At 30.7% G+C, this 23,383-nt stretch overlaps 1 protein-coding gene across 4 annotated transcripts in view; it reads left to right on the top strand.

Moving 5' to 3' along the window:
• LOC130900118 (neuronal acetylcholine receptor subunit alpha-7) overlaps positions 1-23,383 on the top strand; it is a 39,888-nt gene that overhangs the window by 5,134 nt on the left and 11,371 nt on the right. For 3 of the 4 annotated variants that reach the window (XM_057810479.1, XM_057810500.1, XM_057810491.1), the window contains exons 3-5: positions 9,852-9,991; positions 12,770-12,814; positions 16,172-16,281. In XM_057810479.1, coding sequence (XP_057666462.1) covers positions 9,852-9,991; positions 12,770-12,814; positions 16,172-16,281 — 295 coding nt within the window. Of the gene's footprint in view, positions 1-527; positions 604-9,851; positions 9,992-12,769; positions 12,815-16,171; positions 16,282-23,383 lie in introns of all 4 variants that reach the window. The other variant, XM_057810509.1, reaches the window with a different exon arrangement.

Genomic DNA, 23,383 nt, shown 5'->3' with positions numbered 1-23,383 from the left:
CTACGCAAGTTTGGTCCTTGTGTTGTTGTCATCGAAAATATGTGATATTTATATTATTAATGTTTCGTGATAAAGATCCGGGGAAGTTTAGTTCAGCACGGAAAAGTTTTAGAAGATCGATACCAATAAGGTCATCGAAGGTTTCGTGGAATTTGAAAAGGTGAAACTCCAGTTTCGGGAGATCTGAATTCTGGAAATGAAAGGATTGCGACTGCTATGGATAATTTTGAAAGATAGAGCTGCCAGTAAAGGGACCGTATTTTATTACATTTGGGAAGTCAATTGAAGGTGTTTTGGGATTGTGAAATGATTTTGTAGGGCCTGTATCAATCAGGAGTTTCAAAGGTGTATATGAAACTTCGATATATGGAAATTTCTTTTTTTCAAAAAAAGAGTGCAACTCTATTATGCTCTTACTCCTGTCTATGGTTTTAGAGGGAGTTGGTCTTTGTTGTTTTTGTGATCTCCTTAGTCGCATGACTAGACGTTCGATTGATTATGTGTCTTAAATGGTTGTCTTATTTCAGGTCTTAGATGGGAGTTGGAAAACAGAAGTTGTTGTTAGACCATTGTTTGTGGAAATTATAGGAATTGCTAATTGCGGTGAGTTATATCCTTTTGTGAGTAAAGGTTGTTGTTTCCTTCTTGGATATATTGCATACCGATTGCTAAAGATTAGGTCTCATTGCCCTAATAGTTGAGCCTGAAGGTTGGTGGTAATACAATTTATGTCAAGTCCTATTACTTTTTCATAAAACTGCATAGGTTGAGGCACCTGTCCAAGGTTAACTAAATTGTGAATACTTAAGTTACTTAGATAATTCGATAATGATAAATCTACTCACGTTAAAATCTACTATGCTTGATAGCGTGTCGTTAATAGTAAGGTCTGAGGCAGAGGAGTCTGTCACAAATAAAATGGCTTAAAACATACAAATGATGGTAAGGTGCATTCGTGAATCGACATCTAAAAACAAAGTTAATTCGTCAGACCATTATTTATATATTTCTCACAGACTATTGACTTGCATAGTTGTAAATTAGTACCCTTGTCTTCACTGCTCATATAAAAATAGTGTACAAATATAGAAACAAAATTGATAATAATTATATAACTCAAATTCATATATAAGTTGAATAAATAAATGAAAATCGGGTTTGCACAAGATCCTACAGGCCCCTGGAAGAAGATCCTTTATTTAAGATGTCCCCTTCCAATGGAATTTCTTTTTAGCTGATAGATAGATATTTAATAATTGCACATCACACTACCTACACTTGATGTAACTATTTCTCTCTTCTAGATATATATCCCCACAAAAATTATCGCATCACTCATTATTTTTCAAAGATTTTAAATATGTTGCCTGTTTTTCGAATTTTATTATTATTACGAATTAAAATACCAATAGATACGCCTTTTGCAATATTTATTTTGTATCAGTTTAATCTACAGAGGAGAAAAAGTTTGATTTACCAAAACATAGAAGATATCAAAAAAATTGTACAAAACATCTATACAGGTGCTTAAACTAAAACCAGCCAATGAATAACCAATAGCGTGTGTTGTCGCCCCTCGCTCTAATTACAGCTTCCATTCGTCTTGGAAGGTTTCTAAACAGGCTCTGGACGTATCCTTGTGGCATGTTTTCCCAGAAGTTGAAAAGAACATTTTGAAGATCATCTAGTGTTCTTATTGGTGCCGGATGTTGCAGAATTTGCCATACTAGCTGGTCCCAGACATACTCTATTGGGTTAAGGTCCGGGCTACGTGCAGGCCAATTCAGGGTGGGTATCTCGACCTCTTCTAAGTACTGCCGAACCACTCTAGCAGCGTGTGGACGAGCATTATCGTGCATTAGCACAGAGTCGTCACCAATATGATGTATATAGGGCACTACATGGGGTTCTAGGATATTGGTTATGTACCTATCAGCATTAAGTCTTCCATCATTCACTGGCACTAACTCGAGTACTACGACCACGTCGCCTATATACTGGTACACGCCTATCTGATGAATACAGACAAAATCTTGATTCATCTGTGAACAAAATATTGGACCAATCTTTAATATTCCAATTTGCGTGTTCTCGTGCAAATTCCAATCTTGCTACTCGATGTTCTCTGGTGAGACGTGCACCTCTAGCTGGCCTTCTGGCTCGTATAACTGCTTCTCTCAGCCTATTTCGAACTGTTTATAGGCTTATTCGGACATTACGAACAGCCAACAGATCTGTTTGCAGGCCTCGAGCGGTGGTATGGCTAATTCTTAACGTCGTTAACCTGAAATAACGATCATCTAGTACCGAAGTTATTCTTCCGTGGTCTTGTCCGGGTCTTCTGGTTAGCTACTCTGTTTCTAGGTAGCGAATAACAACTCTGGATATGGTGCTTTGTTGAACTCCAATTACCCCGGTATCTTTGACTGCGGCCATCTTGTATGAGCGTGATGATTCTAGCGGCTTCTTCATTCGTTACATGTCTTGTTAAACGTTGAGACATATCCATTATTAACAAAATAAATTTAAATTTTCACTATACAATAGGTAACACAATTTACTTAGAAAGTTCTCAATCTCAATGCATTCTCCGGAAATGATTTACTCGAGCATTTTTGCTTCCAAAAAAATTTGTAAGAAATTGTGATATTTTTTGCTCATGATACGAAACCAGAAACATTTATTGAGTTGATACATATATAGATTGTCCCAAAAAAATAAAATTAAGTATTAAATATATCCTAAAATACCAGCGATGCGATAATTTTTGTGGGGGTTGTGGGTATATATATATATATATATATATATATATATATATATATATATATATATATATATATATATAATGAGCGGTTTCTTGTTGGGAACGTGGCAACGAAACACCAACTGTAATATAGTTTCGGACAATTATGTATTCATCGTGTGGGAAATAATTAGTTAAGATTTTCGAAAGCTCGGAAAATATATTAACACTTTGGTGTTTCGTTGCCACGTTCCCAATAAGAAACTGCTAAAACTGATAAAAAATACATTGTTTGTAACAACTGAAAATAACTACCTGTTAGAATCTCACAACAAAAGATAAATAAATTTTGAAGTTTATTATATATTAATCAATAGATCACCTACATTATGAACATCAAAATAAGAATAAAATTAAAATAGAAATTTGGTCTAATCAATTTTTCCTTAGTCTTTACATATCAAATATGTAGCAGTAATCAATTAGATTATTTGGAGTTTTATTAAAATTTACAAAATAGAGTAGTTGATTCGGTAAATGATATCAAAAGAAATAAGAGATTAAAGAAATTTATACCGACATGGATGAAATAATGCCTACCTACCATAACATTGAACTCACATATGGAACCAAACAGAATCTGAAAAATTACGAAAATATCCTCCACAAAATTGCAAATCAGAAAACCGCAGAATTTTTCTACTCAGATACACAAGTTAAAAGTTCATACCTACATTTCTCAATTTAAAATTATCCCATATAAAATTTACAAATAGTAGCTTACAGCATGAATATCAAAATCACGTTTTATCTATCATACAACTATCTATTACCGAATCAACTACTCGTACTACGAAAATTAGAAAATGACATAAAAACATAAAAGTTAAAATAAGTGAAGGAATTCCTATCAATATTTTACAAAAAAAATGTCGAGAAAGAACTGAATCACTTTTTAATAAATGTAAAGAGAAACATATTAAGAAAATTGATAACCTAATATTAAATCAACAACCTATTGCTAAAAATACAAATGAAATAAAATCAAAATGGATCGAAAATTTAACTGATGCTGTCATACTTGATGAAGTGAAAGAAGTTTTATCTTTAGGTTTTAAAAATAAATTGAGAAACAAACAACAACAGAGCATTATCAAACGTCAAAATATAACTAAAACCAAATAATATTTTGAAAAATATATTATATTTTATATTTACGTAAACCAAAAATTATATCAAAAACACATGGGATTAAAAATTCTTAACAAATATTTATTTATTTAGTTAGAAGTGGTTTCTTCATATAGAAACATTCCTATTACCATTGTGAAAAAATATATTAATGAATAAAAAACGAGTTTATAAAAGCTATAGAACTTACACTTTCAGCAACGTCCTTCAAATATGAAAATGAAATACAAATACATACAAATTGATGAGCTATTGCTTCTATTTCAAGTGTTATAGCACAATTGGTAATAGAAGATTTTGAGAAAACTAAGTAATTAAATATTCCATTCTTTTTCCGATATGTAGATGATTACATTACTACCGTACTAAAGAATCAAATTGAAAACATAAATAAGAAATTCAATTCTTATCATAAAAAATTCCAATTCGAGATTGAACATTATATAAAATTAACAATAACATAAGAACAGAATGGTATACGAAACCAACTTGGTCCTCAAGATATTTGAACTTCAATTCATGTCATCCTGAGTCACATAAAAGATCAGTGATAATAGTTTGGTTGATAGATCTATCTGTCCTGAATTTAGATAGACACTAGCTATTTAAAAAACAAAAATTGGATTGAAAAAAAATAACTGCTTGGAAAAATGATTAACAAAATATTCAATAAAAGGATAAAGAGATACTACAATCAATTAAAAAAGAAAACATCAAAATATAAAACATTTTTCCATACCATATGTACAAGGACTTTTACAACAAGTATCAAATTATTTTAATTAATATATTAGTATAATTCATAGAGAACATAATACGTTATCCAAATATTTCACTAAATTAAAAACTAAAGCACCAGAAAACAAAAGACGTAATTTTATATATCAAGTACCTTTTACTAATTGTGACGCTGTCTACATAGGGCAAACATCTCAGTATTTAGAAAATAGACTAAGAGGTCATCAATACGATAAAACAATAGAACTGCATTAACGAACCATGAAAAATGAAAAAAATTTGAATTCAATTATTAAGATTAAAAAATTCTTGAAACGGAATCTTATACACGAAAAAGGGGAATTTTTAGAAATGGTTCACATTCATAGGAACAAAAAAGCAATACATGATAACATTCAATTGATGATTTGTTTTGTTACAAGAGTTGGGGTCAGTGTTTGAGTTCCTAATAATATTTTTTTTAGTTTAGAATGTGACTGGTTTGGTGGGTAGATTAGGCAAATCTGCTAATTGATCCACAAAATCTTTGTCAATTTGCTTTTGGGTCAACTCTTTGAAAAGTTAGTATTCAATGCGCTTAACTCGATACGATCAGTTTTGATGTGACCGAGATGTGACACTCTTGAATGTGAGCTTCTACTGTATAAACTGACATGTTCAAACTTGTGTTTCCCAGCGTTAGGTATACATACATATTAGGGTACAATGTGAAGTGACAACAAATAATTATTTTGATTCATAAATATGTGGAGGAAAGGGATCAGGCTTCATTTTTTGGCGTGCAGCCAGAGACTGAATATATAGTCTTGTTGTATTTATCAACAAAATATCGAGCAATCGGGATCCAAGCTCGAATTTCTTATTCCACTCTCTATTAAATTTACATTGCGTGAATATTTCCTTCAACCCATTAGAAAATGTTGGGTTCACTGCTTTGAATCACAGACATTATTATGTCTTATTTTTTAAAATTTTTCTTGAATTCTATTGAGAATATTCCCGCATATTGGTCAGTGAACGGTATTAATCTGTTACGGATACTTATTAACTTAACAAAAAAACTTTTGAACTTTTGAGCTTTTGAGCATTAAAAAACTACATATCTTTTGAGGTGGTCTACTAAAAGATGTAGATATATTTTAGTTAATTGCGAACATTCAATCTTTTTCATTAACATTATTTCCAAAGGCTTGATCTGAATCTATGGAATGAAAACCTGGAATGGAATGAATTTCACAGTTTCTGTTAACCTTTTTTTTAAACCAATATTAAATAAATCATTGAGTATTTTTTTATTACTGATTCCGTTAATTGAATTTGTCATTTCATCTATTTTTTTTAATATATGAGATTTTTCTTTGTTCATTCCTTGGCTCCCCTAGGTATTCAATTTTTTTTACTATGTTCATTATCACTTCGAACTCACTCTTCTTTAGTTATTTGCTTCTATGTTTTTTTTCTTGTGGCAGATTTATCTTAGCATATTGAGGTAAATCGTAGGTATGTTAGGTCTCCCTATTGACTATCAGTTCTATATTTTATATTCTAATTTTTCAGTGGTTTATAGTCATTTTGTCAAATCTAGATATTATCTTCAAATTTATGGCCTATATCGTGGGAACGATCCTCTTATTTACCAGTATTCTAGTTTATAGAAGCTCATTTCTGCCATAAAAATTTCTTGGTTCTTTTGGCTCTACTTTTGCATTATTTTTATTCAGTTTTTTATTTCCTGTACTGATTTTTCTCATAGTCAATCCCCCACCAATTCCACTGAGAAATAGGTTTTTTGTTCTTGTTTATATGATTTCATTGCTTAAACTTTATTTGGAAAAGCTGCTAAATCGATTACATATTAATTCTTTTTAAAATGGAAATAATCGAGTGTGAATCATTTATAGTTGTCGCTATTTATTTTGTTTTTACTTTGCCGAAAATATACAAGACGTAACTAATTGTTAATTTATGGATGTGGTGTCCAAAAAACAAGTTGCCTTTGAAAATGGTAACATCGTGTAATTGTGAGTGTTGTATAATGACGGAAAATAGTATATTCAGGAAAAAAAGAGATTTTATTACAAATTCAGTTGAAGTTGTGAGATATAGATAATACCTTGAAATTGTATGTTGTAAAACATACCAGTTAATTGTTCAGTGATGTTTTGCTCCAGAGCTAGATTTTTCTAATAAAACTAAAGAATTGACCGAGATTCCAATAAACAATTGATTCAATAACTACTGTGATGAACATTTCAAATGTACTAATAGGTTACTCAAATCTACAACAATAGTTTACAACAAAACTTAGATTGAACAGCATCCTGATAATTTTATTTATTTTTATTTTCATAATTTCGCTATAACTTTTAAGAATGAGATTTGGAACAATGTGGAATTAAAAAATCTGTTGAAACTGATGAATATTCTGTGATTGAACTAATTAACAAATTCTATATAATGATTATGATTTCAGAAAAACTACAGTTATAGTGAAAATTTGACTGCTGTAGGAAATATAGTAATGTAAGCTTTGTAACTATTATATATTTAATTTCCATTTCCATAGTAGCAATAATCCAGATTTTCACCTCCACATATAGTTGAAGGAATTATCATAATATATCCGATCACAACATATATTGAGTCATAGTGTTAACAGTAAAGTACATAGATTCTCTATTTAATTGTCCACATCAATTGTATTCGATTCAGAAGAAGGTTATGAAATTTACAGAGACCTAAGTTAGCTCAAGACCAGCAGAACGGATCCTACGGAATCATATAAAAAAATAATCTCATTCAATCTTGGGAAGAACAACCTTTTATTTCGCCATTAGATGCCAAAATATTCAAAATTCACTGTACAAATCTAACATACCTATTGGACCAATTATTTCAAGTATTTAAACTTCCACTCGCTCCATTATCTAAATATTTTGGAAACAATTTTATACAAAAACAAATACTATATCAAAATTCAACTATCCTAAGCAAACCTTACATAAATATCCGACCTTTTTTTCTTTATGTAGATAATTGCATTCCTACTTAACCTAAAAGTAAAATTGGAAACATAAATAAGAAATTCAATTCTTATCATAAAAACTTCACAATCGAAATAGAACAAAATAATAAAATTAATTACCTTGATGCCACAGTATATAAAATTAACAATAAAATAAGAACATAATGGTACATACAACCAACTTTGCTCTCAAGATATTTGAACTTCAATTTATGTCGTCCTATGTCAAAAATTGGACGGATCAAAAACAGCTGACGGAACTGATACGGGCTCAGAACCAAACACTAAAGGCTTGGGCAATCTATGCAATTGAAAAATGTGTTCAATCTCGAAAGGAACTATCGCAAACCGGATATCATCTTCCTGGCCGATAGTCAAGCAGTCATTAGAGCTTTAAGCCCCAGTATCACAAAATCTGAATTCTTTTGGGATTGCCTAGAAAAATTAAACGAGCTAGGCAAGAAAAATAAAATTACGCTACAATAAATTCCGGGCCACACCGAAGCGAGGGGAAATGAAATAGCTGATAAATTCGCTAAAGCGAGGGTAGACAAGCTCTTCGAACCCTTTGGTATAAACTAAATTGCATTGCAAAAATCACTAGAAGAGAAGGTAGATAGGAGCAAAAGCAATTATTGGGATAACCTACAGGGACTGAGACAGGCAAAGACTCTTCTGGGAAACTATAACCAGAGTAGGTGTGTTTGATGTATCAACCTGTAAGAACAATCTACAAATACTATCAGGAGTTCTATCGGGGCACTGTCGCCTCAACAAACACCTTAAGATGCTAGATCTAGCAGATAATGCGGAGATAATACGCATTCTCTCGAAGTGTGAAACATTAAGAAACTCCAGAGCACTACAACTCGGAACTTATGAAATAGGAGATGAAAATCTATGGCAATTAAAGCCATCCCACATTCTAGACTTTTTAAAAGGAATGGGATTAACGGATCAGCTGTAAACACTGTGTTCTTCAATATCGCAGCAAGAAAGGGGGACACAGTAGATCCTTTGGGTCGTAGTGCATACTAGACCCCAAACCAATACATTATCCAAATATTTCACTAAACTAAAATCTAAAACACTCAAAAACAAAAGACATCTCAATATTTCTAAAATAGTCAAAGTCATATTTCAAATATATATATATATATATATATATATATATATATATATATATATATATATATATATATATATATATATATATATAATGAACAGGAACGCTCAGTATTTTTCACCTTTGTGTTATTATTAATTTTATACATTAGTTATCACGAATTGTGTTTATTATTAGTTTTGTGTGTTGTTAGTATATGTACGAGGGAGGTTTAACAGAACAGGGACTTTTCAATAGTAAAGATACTTTATTTTTCAGCATGATCACTTTTTAACACTACACACAGTTTTTCCCAACCATTTTAAAATAAAATTTGCAAAATACTCATGTCCATTTGTCTGAAATTGCTTTCCAAAAAAAATTTTGTTTGTTTGGAAACAAGGATACAGAGGGCTCCAGATAAGGTGAATAATAAGCAATAAATCGTAGAGCAGTTCTTTATTTAAAAAAGTTGCAGTTGCAGTTGCAGTCTTCAGTTCGGCAGCAAATCAGCATCATATGTCGAAGCTCGTGTTATGTATTTATATCTAATATGTTTTGTATCAATACAGATTAATTTTACTTCATAATACTTTGGCGGTTGTATCATTTTTTCAATCAATTTTACACACCTTACTATTTATAATAGTTGTAGCATGAGCTTGTCCTTGCACTTTTTAAATTAGATGCATTTAATCAAATGTAAATTATACGAATATAATATACACCTAGTCCAATAATGATACATAAAGTAATGTAACTTCATCTACATGTGAAGTTTGTGATAATTAACCAATTTAAGAGCTTGAAGACACGGTTAAAAGACCTAAATGCTTTTTACATATGAAAGACTAGTTTACCGTCAGATCAAATATATCTAAAACTTAATTTTTTATCACCTACTCACATAAGGTCAGAACTTCAAATTTTGTACTATATCGTATTGCGTATATTTGTGCTAATTATTATCAGCTCTCAGCGACAAAAGTGAGCTTCTGCATTACAAAAGCATGCAGAATTTTAATTTCAATTTTATAATCTTGTTACAGAGTCTTGGGCCGGATACAACGAGAAAAAACTCCTCCATAAGCTATTAGATCACTATAACGTATTAGAGCGTCCTGTTGCTAATGAATCTGATCCTCTTCAATTAAGTTTCGGTTTGACGTTAATGCAAATCATAGATGTGGTGAGTTCTATTTTTAGGTAAAGAGTATAAAAGTAACACATTCTTGGGTGCTAATCCAGAATGTACCGAGACTGTAACGTTAGATTTGCTGGGTATATATATATATATATATATATATATATATATATATATATATATATATATATATATATAAATTACTTCTTTTGTTTTTGGGTGTTTTATTTATGTTTAGTAGAATCTTTGGATATTGTATTATGTCCTCTATGACTTATACTGATATTATAGATTATTAAAACATTTCTCCTTACCACATGTACAAGAACTTCTCCAACAACTATGGAATGATTTCAATAAATATTATATTAGTGTAAGTCATAAGGGATATAATACATTATCCGAATATTACACTAAAATAAAATTTTGACTGCAACAGGTCGAAAGGTCGAATTTACTGGTGAAAAAGTAATTTTCAAATAGAAATATCAAGCGCTCAATATGAACTCAACCTATGGACCTAGTTCTAGAGGGATCCCAATAAATGATTCATTTTGATATAGGAATACGAACCCTTACGGGGCTTAGTTGCTGAGATATAGGGTGTTCAAAACTTTAAATCAAAATGAAAAATTTGCCATAAATCAAGAACGCCTTTAATTTTTTTTTTCAAATTTGGTGACCAATATGCTCTTCAATAAAGTACTACTTATACATCAATGTTATTGATTTAGGAATCTTCTGTTTTAAAAAAGTCTTTTAAATAATTTTTGGAAGAAAGATCAAATTTAACGTTTCGACTTTTCTTTAAGTCTTTATCAAAATATGATATTGACACTGATATGCTGTTTATAGTTTTTTATCATTAATTGATTGAAGTGTCTGTTTATTCTTTTCTTGAATACATTACTTATCATTTTTTCCGGATAATTATTTTCTTTCAATGCAGTTTTTGCTTTTTGAATAGCTAAGCATCTAAATTCAGGATCTGATAGTTGGAGAGATCTATCCCAAACTTATTATCACTGATCTTTTTTGTGACAGGATGACATGAATTGAAGTTCAAATATCTTGTTGATCAAGTTGGTTTCGTGTACTGTTTTCATATAATTGTTAATTTTATATAATATATAATACAAAATTGATTTCATTATTTTCTTCGATTTCGATTGTGAATTGAAGTTTTTCATGAAATCGAAGGAAATAATCAATTAAAAAACAAAACAAAAACGAAACATCAAAACATGAAACATTTTTCCTCGCCATATGTACAAGGACTTTCCCAACAGCTATCAAACTACTTCAATAAATATGATATTAGTATAAGTCATAAAGGACATAATACGTTATCAAAATATTTCACTAAATTGAAATCCAAAACACCAAAAACAAAAGAAGTAATATTATATATCAAGTGCTTTGTATTAATTGTGACGTTCTATTTAGTAAAGTCTAATAAAACTACAAATAATTCAATTGATTACTTCTATATTTAAGATGTAAGGACTAGGGAAAAATAGATTTTTCTTATTAAAACATTTATATTTTGATTTTATCCTTATTTTGATATTCATGATGAAGGTGATCTATAGATCAATATAAATAAGCAAATTGTCAATGTGAATAACATATTTTAATAAAGACTTAAAGAAAAGTCGAAACGTCAAAATTTATCTTTCTTTAAGAAAGAATAAAGAGGAAAAACTAATTTTAAAATAGAAGAGACCTAAAATCAAGAACGTTTAGACGTATCCATTATAATATATATATATATATATATATATATATATATATATATATATATATATATCTATCTATTTATAGATAGATAGATAGATATATATTTTATAATGAAGTCTTTGCCAACTAGTTATAAACTAGTAAAAATATCCATAAAAGTATAACAATGATAAAAATTTTTGAAATCTGTTAGTTTAAAATTGCGGTGTCTTTAATTTCTTGTAAAAAATTATTAAATTCATCAAAATCAATAATCAAATTGATGCTTGATAGAAATTTTAAGATAATTGATTCATGTTGCTATTGAAATAGTTCTCAATTTTTATTAAATTACCTTGACACCTAATGGGATATAATTTGCTATCCGATTGTTCAGTGATTTCTTAGACTAACCAATGTACTTCTTGTCAAAATTTAAGCAAGTAATTTCATATACTATGTTAGTAAATTTTTTGATATACAATGTAAGTAAATTTATTGATTGTTGTTTCACCTTTTATTTTAGTGAAAATAGTTTGGATATTAAGGGTTTGACTTTACGCTATCTTAAATGCACTTTGTATTTCTCTTTTTGTAACATTGATAATTTCTTATAAAAATCGAGACATATTTTTATTATTATTTCCAATTGTTCTAAAACCACAATTCAAAATAATTACATCCTATGCACTTTAAGCGAAATAATAGCTATGCTGTTTTCCTCCAATACTAACAGATCGTAGAATCATCTACTATAAAAAGAAGACCTCATTAGAGATATTAAAAGAAACTGATCGTAGTAGTCTGTTTCTAACTTGTTATCATTTATTTTAGACTGTCAAGTGCATACATATAGCAACATATAATTAAAGGATGTTAAAGAATCTGCATTAAATACAAGAAATATGTATGATACAAAAATAACATATCTTCAATTTTTGAATTTAAATAGAGAAAGGTGCAAAAGTCTTCACGTGTCCTCTGTTAATGATTGTGATAATTGGAATATAACTTAAATTGACAAAAATAGAAAACAAAATCTTAAAGGTTAATTACATTTACAAACACTAAAATTATTGAAATAAGCATTTCTATTTGTTTCAGGATGAGAAAAATCAGCTGCTTATAACTAATATTTGGTTAAAACTGGTAAGCATCATATTCATTGTAAACAATATCATAGCTTTTATTGTAGATTTATTTAAATCATAATTTTTATCGGTCTGATCTTTATTGTTCGAAATTGTTAATATTTTGTAATAAAATTCTTTCACAGTTTCTAGTAACATTATTAAATTATTGTTGTAACCAAACAATGGAACATACTAACATAGACATTCATTAATTGTGGTTTCTAACTCTCCTCGTAGTAATATTATTGAAGATATTGTTCTTTAAACATAAAATCAACATATATAACAGAATGGATATTCGCAGGTGATTCTTCATGATTCGCGGAATCGGAAAAGTCTTTACAATATTACATGTGAATGTTAAATTTATATGAAACTAAATAAAAAAGAAATTAAAGCATGATAATAGCCGGAGAAGATGAAGTATAAAATTTTGAAACTAGAAATTGTAGAGTGAGATTGAACAGCTGTATAGCATGGACATTGATTCAAAATCACATAGCAAGTATAAATCCAATGGAAATTATTTACGAAAATAGAAAATAAAACGAAAAAAATAATAGGAAATGACACATATATAGAAAAACTAAAGATGGAACTAGTTAGAGTTAAAATATCTGAGGCACAATTAAAATAGTATGGCCATAATATGCAGGATGTTCGAAAACGGAATACTAAAATGTAGCAGCTGATAGAATAAAGAAAAAAGTATATGTCCCCAACCCCAACGAAACAGTTCGAAACGTCAATTTTAACCTGTTTTGTGAAACTGATATCCTATCAATAGAGACATAACATCAAGAAATATCAAGCTTCGCATAATAATTTTTAAGAAAAAATTAGTGATTTAGGGTTTGAATTAATAGAGGTAATAAAAGCTGTGGAGGTCTGGTTTGCTGAGCAAGAAGATACATTTTTGTTGAAAGATCTAGAGACGTTGCAGGTTCGCTGTAATAAATGTATCTAATTAAGAGAAGAATATGTTGAGTAATAAAATATTTTGACATTGAAATTTTGTTTGGTTCTATAGTAGGCTAAGAATTTTTCAATATTTAATCGTAAAAGCACTTCTTAGAAATAATTCACAAGACAGTAAAAATAATTCGTTATCAAAAATACCTCTTCTACCTAAGTACTTCAACTTTTTTCGAGAAGAGATGAAGCGATTCATTCTCCCAGAGAAGGAAATATTCCATTTATAAACTGAATTATGGCGAGATGTAGGAACAGAAGGAAAAGATAAAGATTAAGTAGCAAGAGGAATATGATTATCGTTTGATTCTACAAAATCAGAACGAAATGGGGTTGTCATTGTTTCTGAATCAGATTCAAGTAAAATCACTTTAAGCTGAACTTGTTGATCATCATCTGTGTCAACATTTAATCTGCTAACTCGGTTATTCAATGAGTTAAGGAGTACGAGTTTATAATCATTAAGAATCATTAAAATTATTGAATAGCTCAGTTAAACCCTGAATTGTACTACGAATTTTAGTAAGATCTTCTATCAATGTGTTATTGTTTGTTGAAAATCAAAACCAATAAGCAAACTTCACTTTTTCTCAATTGTATCAGGTACAGGTTAGGGTACATTTCTAATACTGATAACATACGAATGTCCGTGAGATTTTTAAATGATTTTCTTGCATAATTCCATTATTATTCTATATTTGAACATAAACTTTGAAGTCATTACTTATTCATCAATCAAATTAAAAATTAAAAAGGAGGCGCAAAAATTATGACGACTCCGATATATCAAAATAGCAGTTTTAAAAGAAAGAGAACGAATTGAAGAAACGGCAAATATTTCTAAAATCAATTAATTTTCACAAGTTTTTAGGACGGAAAGAGAAAAACGAAAATACTTATACATTAAACGATACGTCAACAATTTATCGCAATTAAAATACCAAATGGAAATAATTTCAAACTAAAAATGAAGTAGAACCTGTAAAAAATAGTTTCTCTACCTAAAAACAAAGCAAATTTGTATGTTTTACTGCTTTATAATATAATAGGAATAAAAACATTAATTAAAATAATAAGGGGAGAAGTTTATATTAGTAAAAAAAATAATTGCTACAAAACCACATTTTAATATTACAGTACGTTTAACTGGGTGCCAATTGGTAACCTTACTTTCCCGGATGGAGTCTCTTCCTCAGGAAGTGGTATTCGGCCTCTGTTAAAAGTATATAAATAACTAGTACTTAGATAGGGTAAACAATTCATATTGAATTTGATGCCACCAACTTTTTAACGAACGACGTTGAAAGTGAATAAAGAGGAAGGCTGAAAAGTTGGAAAAACACCTTATGAATTAAATTAAAATTAAAAACTGAACAAACTATCCCCGTACATGATTAATCAAAGTAATATTTATTGCAGTGAATTATAAAGAAAAATATCAGCAACAAATAAATTAATTGGAAAAATAATAAATTCGCATTAACTGCGTATCCAAAAGATAAAAAAACAACTCAGTTTTATATATATTAAAGGTAAAAACTTAGACTTATCTATGGAAAGCCGGGATTGTTGTAGTCCTCAACTGAATTCTTAGTTGATGGATTTGAATTTGTTGACTTGTTTGTGGTGCACCGATTGAGTCTTTTGGGGTAGTTGAACTCCAACCTGGCAGCTGTAACACTAAAAAAAAAATAAGCAAAGGAACGGAAGCACCGATGGAAATTACTGAAAAAAGAAGGCGTAGGTGAAACAGATTTGAATATGCAATAACATATAAAAAAACCGAATTCATATTTTTTTACAACGTAACTAAACAGGAATCTGTTTTATTATATTGTTTCCGTTCCTCAAATAAATAGAAAATTTATTCGGAAATGATTATACTAAATTACTAAATTTGCTTAAAATAAAAGGAAAGTAATAAAGATAACTGAAATATATATATTTGGATAACGTATTATGTCCTTCATGACTTATATTATTTGCAGTTTTTTTAGAATTTAGAAAATAGAACTACAAATTTGACTTAAATTATTTATCTCTTTTTATCATTTATAGCTATTTCGTTCCTATGAATGTGAACCATTTCTAAAAATTCCCTTTTTCGTGTTTTAGATTCCGTTACATTCAAGAATTTTTGAATATTTATAATTGAATTTATGTTTTTTTTTGATATCTGATGGTTCGTTAATGCAGTTCTACTTTTTTTATCGTATTGATGACGTCTTAGTCTATTTTCTAAATACTGAGAGGATTGCCCTATGTAGATTGCGTCACAATTCCCTTACTCTTCACATTTTAATTGAATTTGTAATCGGTATCCTTGAAATAATTTGATTCACGCATGAATATGACAATAAAACATTCAAATCCGCCAGATTAAATTATCTTTTAATTTCAGGAATGGAACGATATGAATTTGAGGTGGAATTCTTCGGAATTTGGTGGGGTAAAAGATCTGCGTATCCCACCTCATCGACTCTGGAAACCGGATGTTCTAATGTATAACAGGTATCGAAGTTAAAATTGATGAAATTATATGAATCACATTACATTCTTTTAACAAGATAAATTAAAATTTATCTAAAGTATTGGCGGATACGAATCTATATTATACTGAGTTCAATGTTCTCCTGAAAGTGGCACTTCCGGTTATACCTGACGAAACTAGTTAGAATTTTGACCTTGGCCTCTAACATACATATTTTTAATGATTTAATTTTTTCACTTCAAATAGACAACCTTTATTGATTACATTTCCTCTGTATTTTTCAAACTAATTCATATAGTATCAGTATTCCCTATACCTAAATTCAAAATTTTGAAATATTTCATTATGTTAGTTACATAACAACAATTAATTGTTATGAAAGGTTATGTTATGATTTCAATCAGTCAGGATTTTCAATTTTCAATTTTACAAACAGAAGTATTTAAATGTAATATTAACCAAAGTTTTATAATAGATGCTTAAAATTAGGACCATCTATTTCTGAATATTTATGAACTCTTTTTGTTTATTAAGTTATGTCTTGTAATTCTGGAAATATGGCCGTATGTTAGGGAATTGGAAGCAGGAAGGCCTCACATCTTTGAGATAACAGATTTGGAAAATATTTTTTTATTTTTTAATGTAACTTCGAATACCAAATCTATAGAAAATGTATCTATTATGAAGGTTATACCAAGCTGAAGCCACTTATCCATTTCTTAAAGTATGTAACCGTATTGTAGGTTTCTGAAATGTGACAATATATTTCACCATTTAAATTTTCAACAACTCTATCTTGGAAATAACATCCTCTATTTACATGTGGATTTTCATTAGACCAAAAATACGACTTACTTCGATTAAATAATCCATATTTGCTGAACTTTGCTTGATCATACAATATAACTGTTTTTATGAAGTTTTAATCTTCTTGGATCTTCATTACAAACCATTTATAGATTTATACGCTTCAAGAAAGATCACCTAATTTTAAGTATTGCACCAAATGATGTGAAAATGGTTTTCATTTGTGTTCTTTTTAATGTAATGAATTGTTTTCGTCGACAAAGTAAAGTTAGAAAATACCGATAACAAGCAAAAATGTAATAAATATTGGGTGTTCTATTCAAAGTAAATAACTTTTAAATTATTTAAATTGTGCATGCCGGCGGCCAAGTTTAAAGCACCCTGTATAATATATCAACGATTTGGATATATAAGGTTAACGAGCAAGCGCTTGTTGTTTGTTGGTTCCAAATTGACGTCACAAGCTTCGTTATTAATGGAGATATGTTTTGAATTAATCATTATTTCTATCAACATCAATTTGAATATTGAATTTTGAAGCCTATGAATTTAAAAATTTTCACAAGAATCAATACAATTTAGAATTCAAAAATCTTAATTATTTCCCAGACGATGAATACATAAGTATTCGAAAGATCGGAAAATATATTAAAGTTAGTCCACTTTGGTGTTTCTTTGTCAGATATATAAAAACATTTAGTGGTTTTTTTAAAAACATTATTAAAAACTCAGTATTGAAATCAATGTATTCACTTTAGAATTTCAACAAAACGATATTATACCAGGTAGATTGAAATTAACTAATTAATCAGTTTATGGTTAACGTGGTTGTGGTTTTTCATATCTTGTCTAGCATTTACAGAAAACTTATCTTGTTTAGTGTACATCATTTCTTTGATTAATAATTTTTGATAATTTGTGTCTTGAGTTAAGATTTCTTTTGGAGTCAAATTCATGATATTTTTTTCATGTTTGTACAAAGCAGTTGATGCTTTCTTGGTGTATTTGTGACTATTCATTCTGTTCTCCAAGTATTATGTAGTCATTCCTATATAATTTTGTGGACAATTCATACATGGTACGGAGTACATAATATTTGATTTTTAAATGACTTTAGTTTTGTTTTTTAGTTTAGTGAATAGCGGTGATAATGTGTTGTGTGATTTATGACTAAAGGAGTGCTATATATGTATCGTTTTCTTATTATATGTATGTTGCCGGATGATTTTATTAATTTCATTTTATGGATATTGAATCTTTTTTACAATATTTTTAATTTTTTTATTATTTCGGGTAATAGTTAGAAGTATAATCACGAAACTATCATTCACAAAATTGCAAAGCAGAAAAATCGAAGAATTTTTTTCTCAGTTACAAAAAAGTTGATACCTACATTTTTAAATACAAAATTATCCTATATAAAATTTAAAATAGTCGCCGTCAGTTCTGCCTCTTAGTTTCCTTTCATTCCAATGTGTGAGGGAATCCAACAGAATACTATTTTTTTGTTGTTGTCTTGTATGTATTGCAGTTGTTGCTTGATTTTGATTACTAATGGATTTGTGGTGTGAATTTTTTGAAGACTTTGGATTGAGCTAAGAGAGTCTGTGAGTATGACATGATTAGGCTCGTTTGATGAAGCGGCGAAGTGGGTAGCTCTATATATTGCGTATAATTCAGCAGTGAAAGTGGATAGGGTTTGAGGAGCTTTTATCATATATTTGGAGGTTGGTGTAATGATTGGGATCCCCGCACCGTCTTGAGATATTCATCCGTCTGTGTAAATATGTACAAAGTTTTTGTACTCATTGAGTATGTTATTTAAGTGTTCTTCGATTAGCTTATGGTTGGAGTGGTGTGATGGGTAATGAATTTCGTGCTTTCTATTGTCCATGGTTGAGTTTGAGAAGATTCGATAGGAAGGCATTCAGGAATAAAGAAATTTAATTCGCTTAGATATGATCGAATTCTAGTATAGAAAGGTTTGGGGGTTCTGGGTTTATTTAAAAAAAGATTTGGGAATTTCTTGGAGAAGCAGTTTTGGAGGGTCGGATTGGAAGGATTGGATTTTAGTTTAGCTGCATATGTAAGGCTCAAATATATTCTTCTGTCTGCCGAGGATGGTTCCCCTGATTCGCAGTACAGACTTTCCACTGGTGTTGTTTTGAATGCACCTGTTATCAAACGTAAGGCTGAGTTGTGAAAGCTGTCGAGTTTTTTCAGAAGCGATTTGTTTGCTATTGAATATAAAATTGATCTATAATCTAGTTTTGATCGAATAAGTGTTCGGTACAATGTTAGTAATGTTTGTCGATCTGCACCCCATTCTTTGTTCGTTAGCGTTTTCAGTAAGTTCAGTCGTTTGTTGCAAGCTAGGAGAAGATTTCTAATATGATAGTTCCAGCTTAGTGTGTGGTCGAATAGTATTCCGAGAAATTTTATTGATGTCTCCATTTTTATGTCTTCATTATAAAGTTTCAGTACCGGTATGTTTGGTATGTTCTTTTGTCTTGAGAAAAGAATATAGCGAGTCTTTGTAGTTGAAAAATTAAAACCAGTTTTTTGTTACCACAGTTCTAAGTTATGGATAAAAGCCTGACTTTGTGAGAAGAGGTTTTTAATATTTTTTCCTTTACAGTAAACAACCAAGTCATCTGCGTATAGTCGATAGTCAGGATGTCGTTGATTGCGATGATAAAGAGTGTGGGACTTATGATTGATCCTTGGGGTACACCATTATTAAAATATGTTTTTTCGGAGGTGGTGCCGTTGGTTTTAATTTTAAATGTTCGATTTCTCGAATGTTTTTGATAAAATCCAGGCAGTGACCATGTATGTTGAATTCGTATAATTTTTTTATGATGTAATCATGCCTTTCAGTGTCAAAAGCTTGGTTGATGTTAAAGAAAATAGCTAGACAGCTGTTTTTTGGGGCAAATGCTTCGTTGATTTCACTTTCCAAGTCTATTATGTTATCCAGGGCTGATCTATGTTGTCTAAATCCGCTTTGTTCCGGTATAATAAGGTTTCTTTTTTCTAGAGTCGTCTGTTGTTTATAATTTTTTCCATTAGTTTGCACATAGCACATGTGAGTGATATGGGTCTATAGGATTCAGGATGGGTTCTAATGGTTTGTGGTTTCAGTATAGGAATTATTATGGACGCCACTTTTCAGGAAAGTTATGCTGCACTAAATGGTATTGAACAGGTTAAGGATGTATTCGTGAGCAATTAAGGGGAGATGTTTCAAGAAGACAACTGGTATTTCATCTGGTTCTGGTTCTGATGGGTTCGTTTTCATCGAACTGTATCATTATCTCATCCTTTTTTTCTCTCTCATGGGTAATAACAGTATCATCGTAATTGCGTGTGATGGAGCGGTTTTTGTAAGTGGTAGCTAGTATTGAGACTATTTTGGAGTTATCTGTCGTTGTGCGTCCGTCTTTCTGTAGTATTTGTATATTATAGTGCTTGTAAAGTCCTGATATTTTTCTCACTCTTTCCCATACCTCTGACATGGGTGTTTCAGAATTTATTGTAGAGACGTATTCTGTCTAGGATTTGCGTTTAGCAGTTTTTATTGAACGTCTAGCTTCGGCTCTGGTTTTCAAGAATTCGATTTTGTTTGCGCTGATGTATTATGTCTTTCATATCTATTGAAAGCTTTTTTGTTGCTCTTAATTGCTGATTCGCAGTCGCTATTCCACCACGACACAGGATTGCGTCGTTTCAGACGTGTAGTTCTTCCGATTGATATGTTTGCTGCTCGCTAAAAAATACTAATAAGGTTTTCTAAAGCTTCGTCTATATCTGTTGTAATTGTGTAAGTTGTCAAACTTTCTGAGATAATTGTTTTGAAAAGAGCCCAGTCTGCTTTTTTTAAGTTCCATTTTGGATATAAGTCGTGATTGTGATTTGGTTTTCTATTGTTATGAATGACGATTAGATAGTGGTCACTGTTGTAGGTATAGTCCAGCCGATCCCAGAAAAGAGCTGGAGTCAAAGTTGGATCACAGATAGTGAGGTCAATACATGAACCCTGTCCTGATTGTATGTTAAATCTAGTTGGCTTCCCATCATTTATGATGGAGAGATTTGCGTCATCAAGAATATCTCCTAGTAAGCGACCTCTGTGGTTTATTGATGTTGATCCCCACATGGTGTTATGGGCATTGAAGTCTCCGACTATTATTCTAGGTTGAGGAATTTAATTCATTTAATTCTTTAGCATCTACTTGATATACTGGCGGGATATATATATATATATATATATATATATATATATATATATATATATATATATATATATATATATTTACTTTTGGATTAGTGTGTAGTTCGATAGCTACGGCTTCAAGGTTTGTAATGATCGTGATTTCTGCAGCGTTAAGAGATTTTTCCACAAATATTGCTACTCCTCCGCTAGCTATTTCAGCATTTATTCGGTTCTTGTAGAAGCTGTTAAATTGCCCGAGCGGTTCGTTGTTATTGTATTTGAAATTGGTTTCTTGAAGACAAATAACTTCACATTTCTGTTTGGATAGGATAGTTTGCAACATTGGTAAGTTGTTATAAAAGCCATTGATATTCCATTGTAGTATAGATGTAAAGTCCATGAGAATACGGGTAGAAAAATATTAAAGTAGATTATTGGTTCAGTTAGTTAATATTTGTTTGAGATGATTCACTTTCTGTGTCTGAGAGGTCTTTTTCTGGTATGTTCATTTGTAGGTGAGAAAACAGTTTCTTCTTGAGTTTAGTACATCTGCTTTTGATAGATCTGTGCTCAAAGGAAGGGTAAATTTTTGTTAGCATGTCTATTAATCCAGTAAAATCATTTGTGTAGTTCTTTATCATACTAATTGAATCAGATGAACCGTAGACATCTTCAAAAAGATCAGATATCTGGTTGTGGTCCAATGTGAAAGGAGGATTCTGTTCTGAAATGACTTTTCTAATTGGTTCCATGAGAATTTCTGTAGAGATGTCTGGTTTATTTTTAGGCTTTTTACTTGGCCTATTTGGTTTGGGGAAAGAAGGTTTCTTAGGGTTCTCTGGTTTAATTCCTTCTGTTTGAGGGGGAGGCGTAATTATTTGCTCGTAATTGCGTTTGGTGCTGTTTCGCGGAATTTCTTTTATGTTTATGGGGGGTACATTCTGGGAGTGAGGTGTTATAGGGGTTTCTGATAGGATCTTGGTGTGTGCTTGTGGAGTATTGGCTTCGGTATCTTGGGGCTGCTGGAAAGGTTGTGTGGGGTTTTGTAGTAGTTCAGTTATTTGGGGTTCTTCATAAGTTTGTAATTGGGAGTTTTTACAGTTCTTGGGATAGGTAAATTCTGTAGCTGGTGTTCTCGTGTGTAATCATTAGACAGTCGGGTATTTGTATTGTGGATGGTGAAATAAAGATTTGTTTTCTGAAGCTGTAGATGTGGTTATATTCCGGAATTGTGGAGCTAATTTTGAGGAAAGACATTGGTGGGAGTGTATTGAGACCTATTTAATTAAGTTCATCGATTAGAGCTGATTGTGGTATGGTGGGGCATACATTTGAGAGTATTAATCTTTCGGAAGGTGTTATAAGCTTTCGGGCATGGATCGAAGTGTTGTTGATAATGATGAAAGGTTATAAAGCGGTCTACAGTATCTTCATTTGCGAGGTACATGCATATTCTATTGTTTGACAGCCTCGATGTGAATAGTATATTTTTTGGACCGATTAGTTCTCCAAGTGATATCAGGTAATCTTGAATTTTCAAGTTTCAACAACTGGAAAAACAATTGCTTGATGTTTTGTAGGAAATTGTAGTTGACTAAATATAAATGAGTATGTTTTTTAGGGTTTATATTCTGAGAGCTTCTGTAGTCAGAAGTCCTAACATTTGTATTTTGCATCATTAATTTCAGAAACAACAGATCTGCTATAGATGCTATAATTATAATGCGCATAATAACTGAAAAAGCCATAGAGTTTAATAAGGCAGCCTTTATGTGCTTCATTGATCTCACCCAAGCGTTTGATAGGATACGCTTAACTGATGTTATAACTCCACTAAAAAAAATGAACGTTCACCCCAATATAATAAGAGTTATCGAAAAACTTAACACCGATAATTATACCTAGGCAATAAAATACCTGTGGCAACTGGTATCAGACAAGGGGATAGCCTAAGCCCAATCCTGTTCAATATTATAATGGACGAAATCATCAACGCAGTAAAGCAAGCCGGGAGAGGATACCGAATGGGAGACAAAGAGATAAAAATAATATGCTATGCTGATGACGCAGTAATCATCTCGGAAGACGAAGATAACCTA

Source organism: Diorhabda carinulata, chromosome 1 (genome assembly GCF_026250575.1).
Source record: "Diorhabda carinulata isolate Delta chromosome 1, icDioCari1.1, whole genome shotgun sequence".
In the NCBI taxonomy this organism is placed as follows: Eukaryota; Metazoa; Arthropoda; class Insecta; order Coleoptera; family Chrysomelidae; genus Diorhabda; species Diorhabda carinulata.
This window is presented reverse-complemented; position numbering and strand designations above follow the sequence as displayed.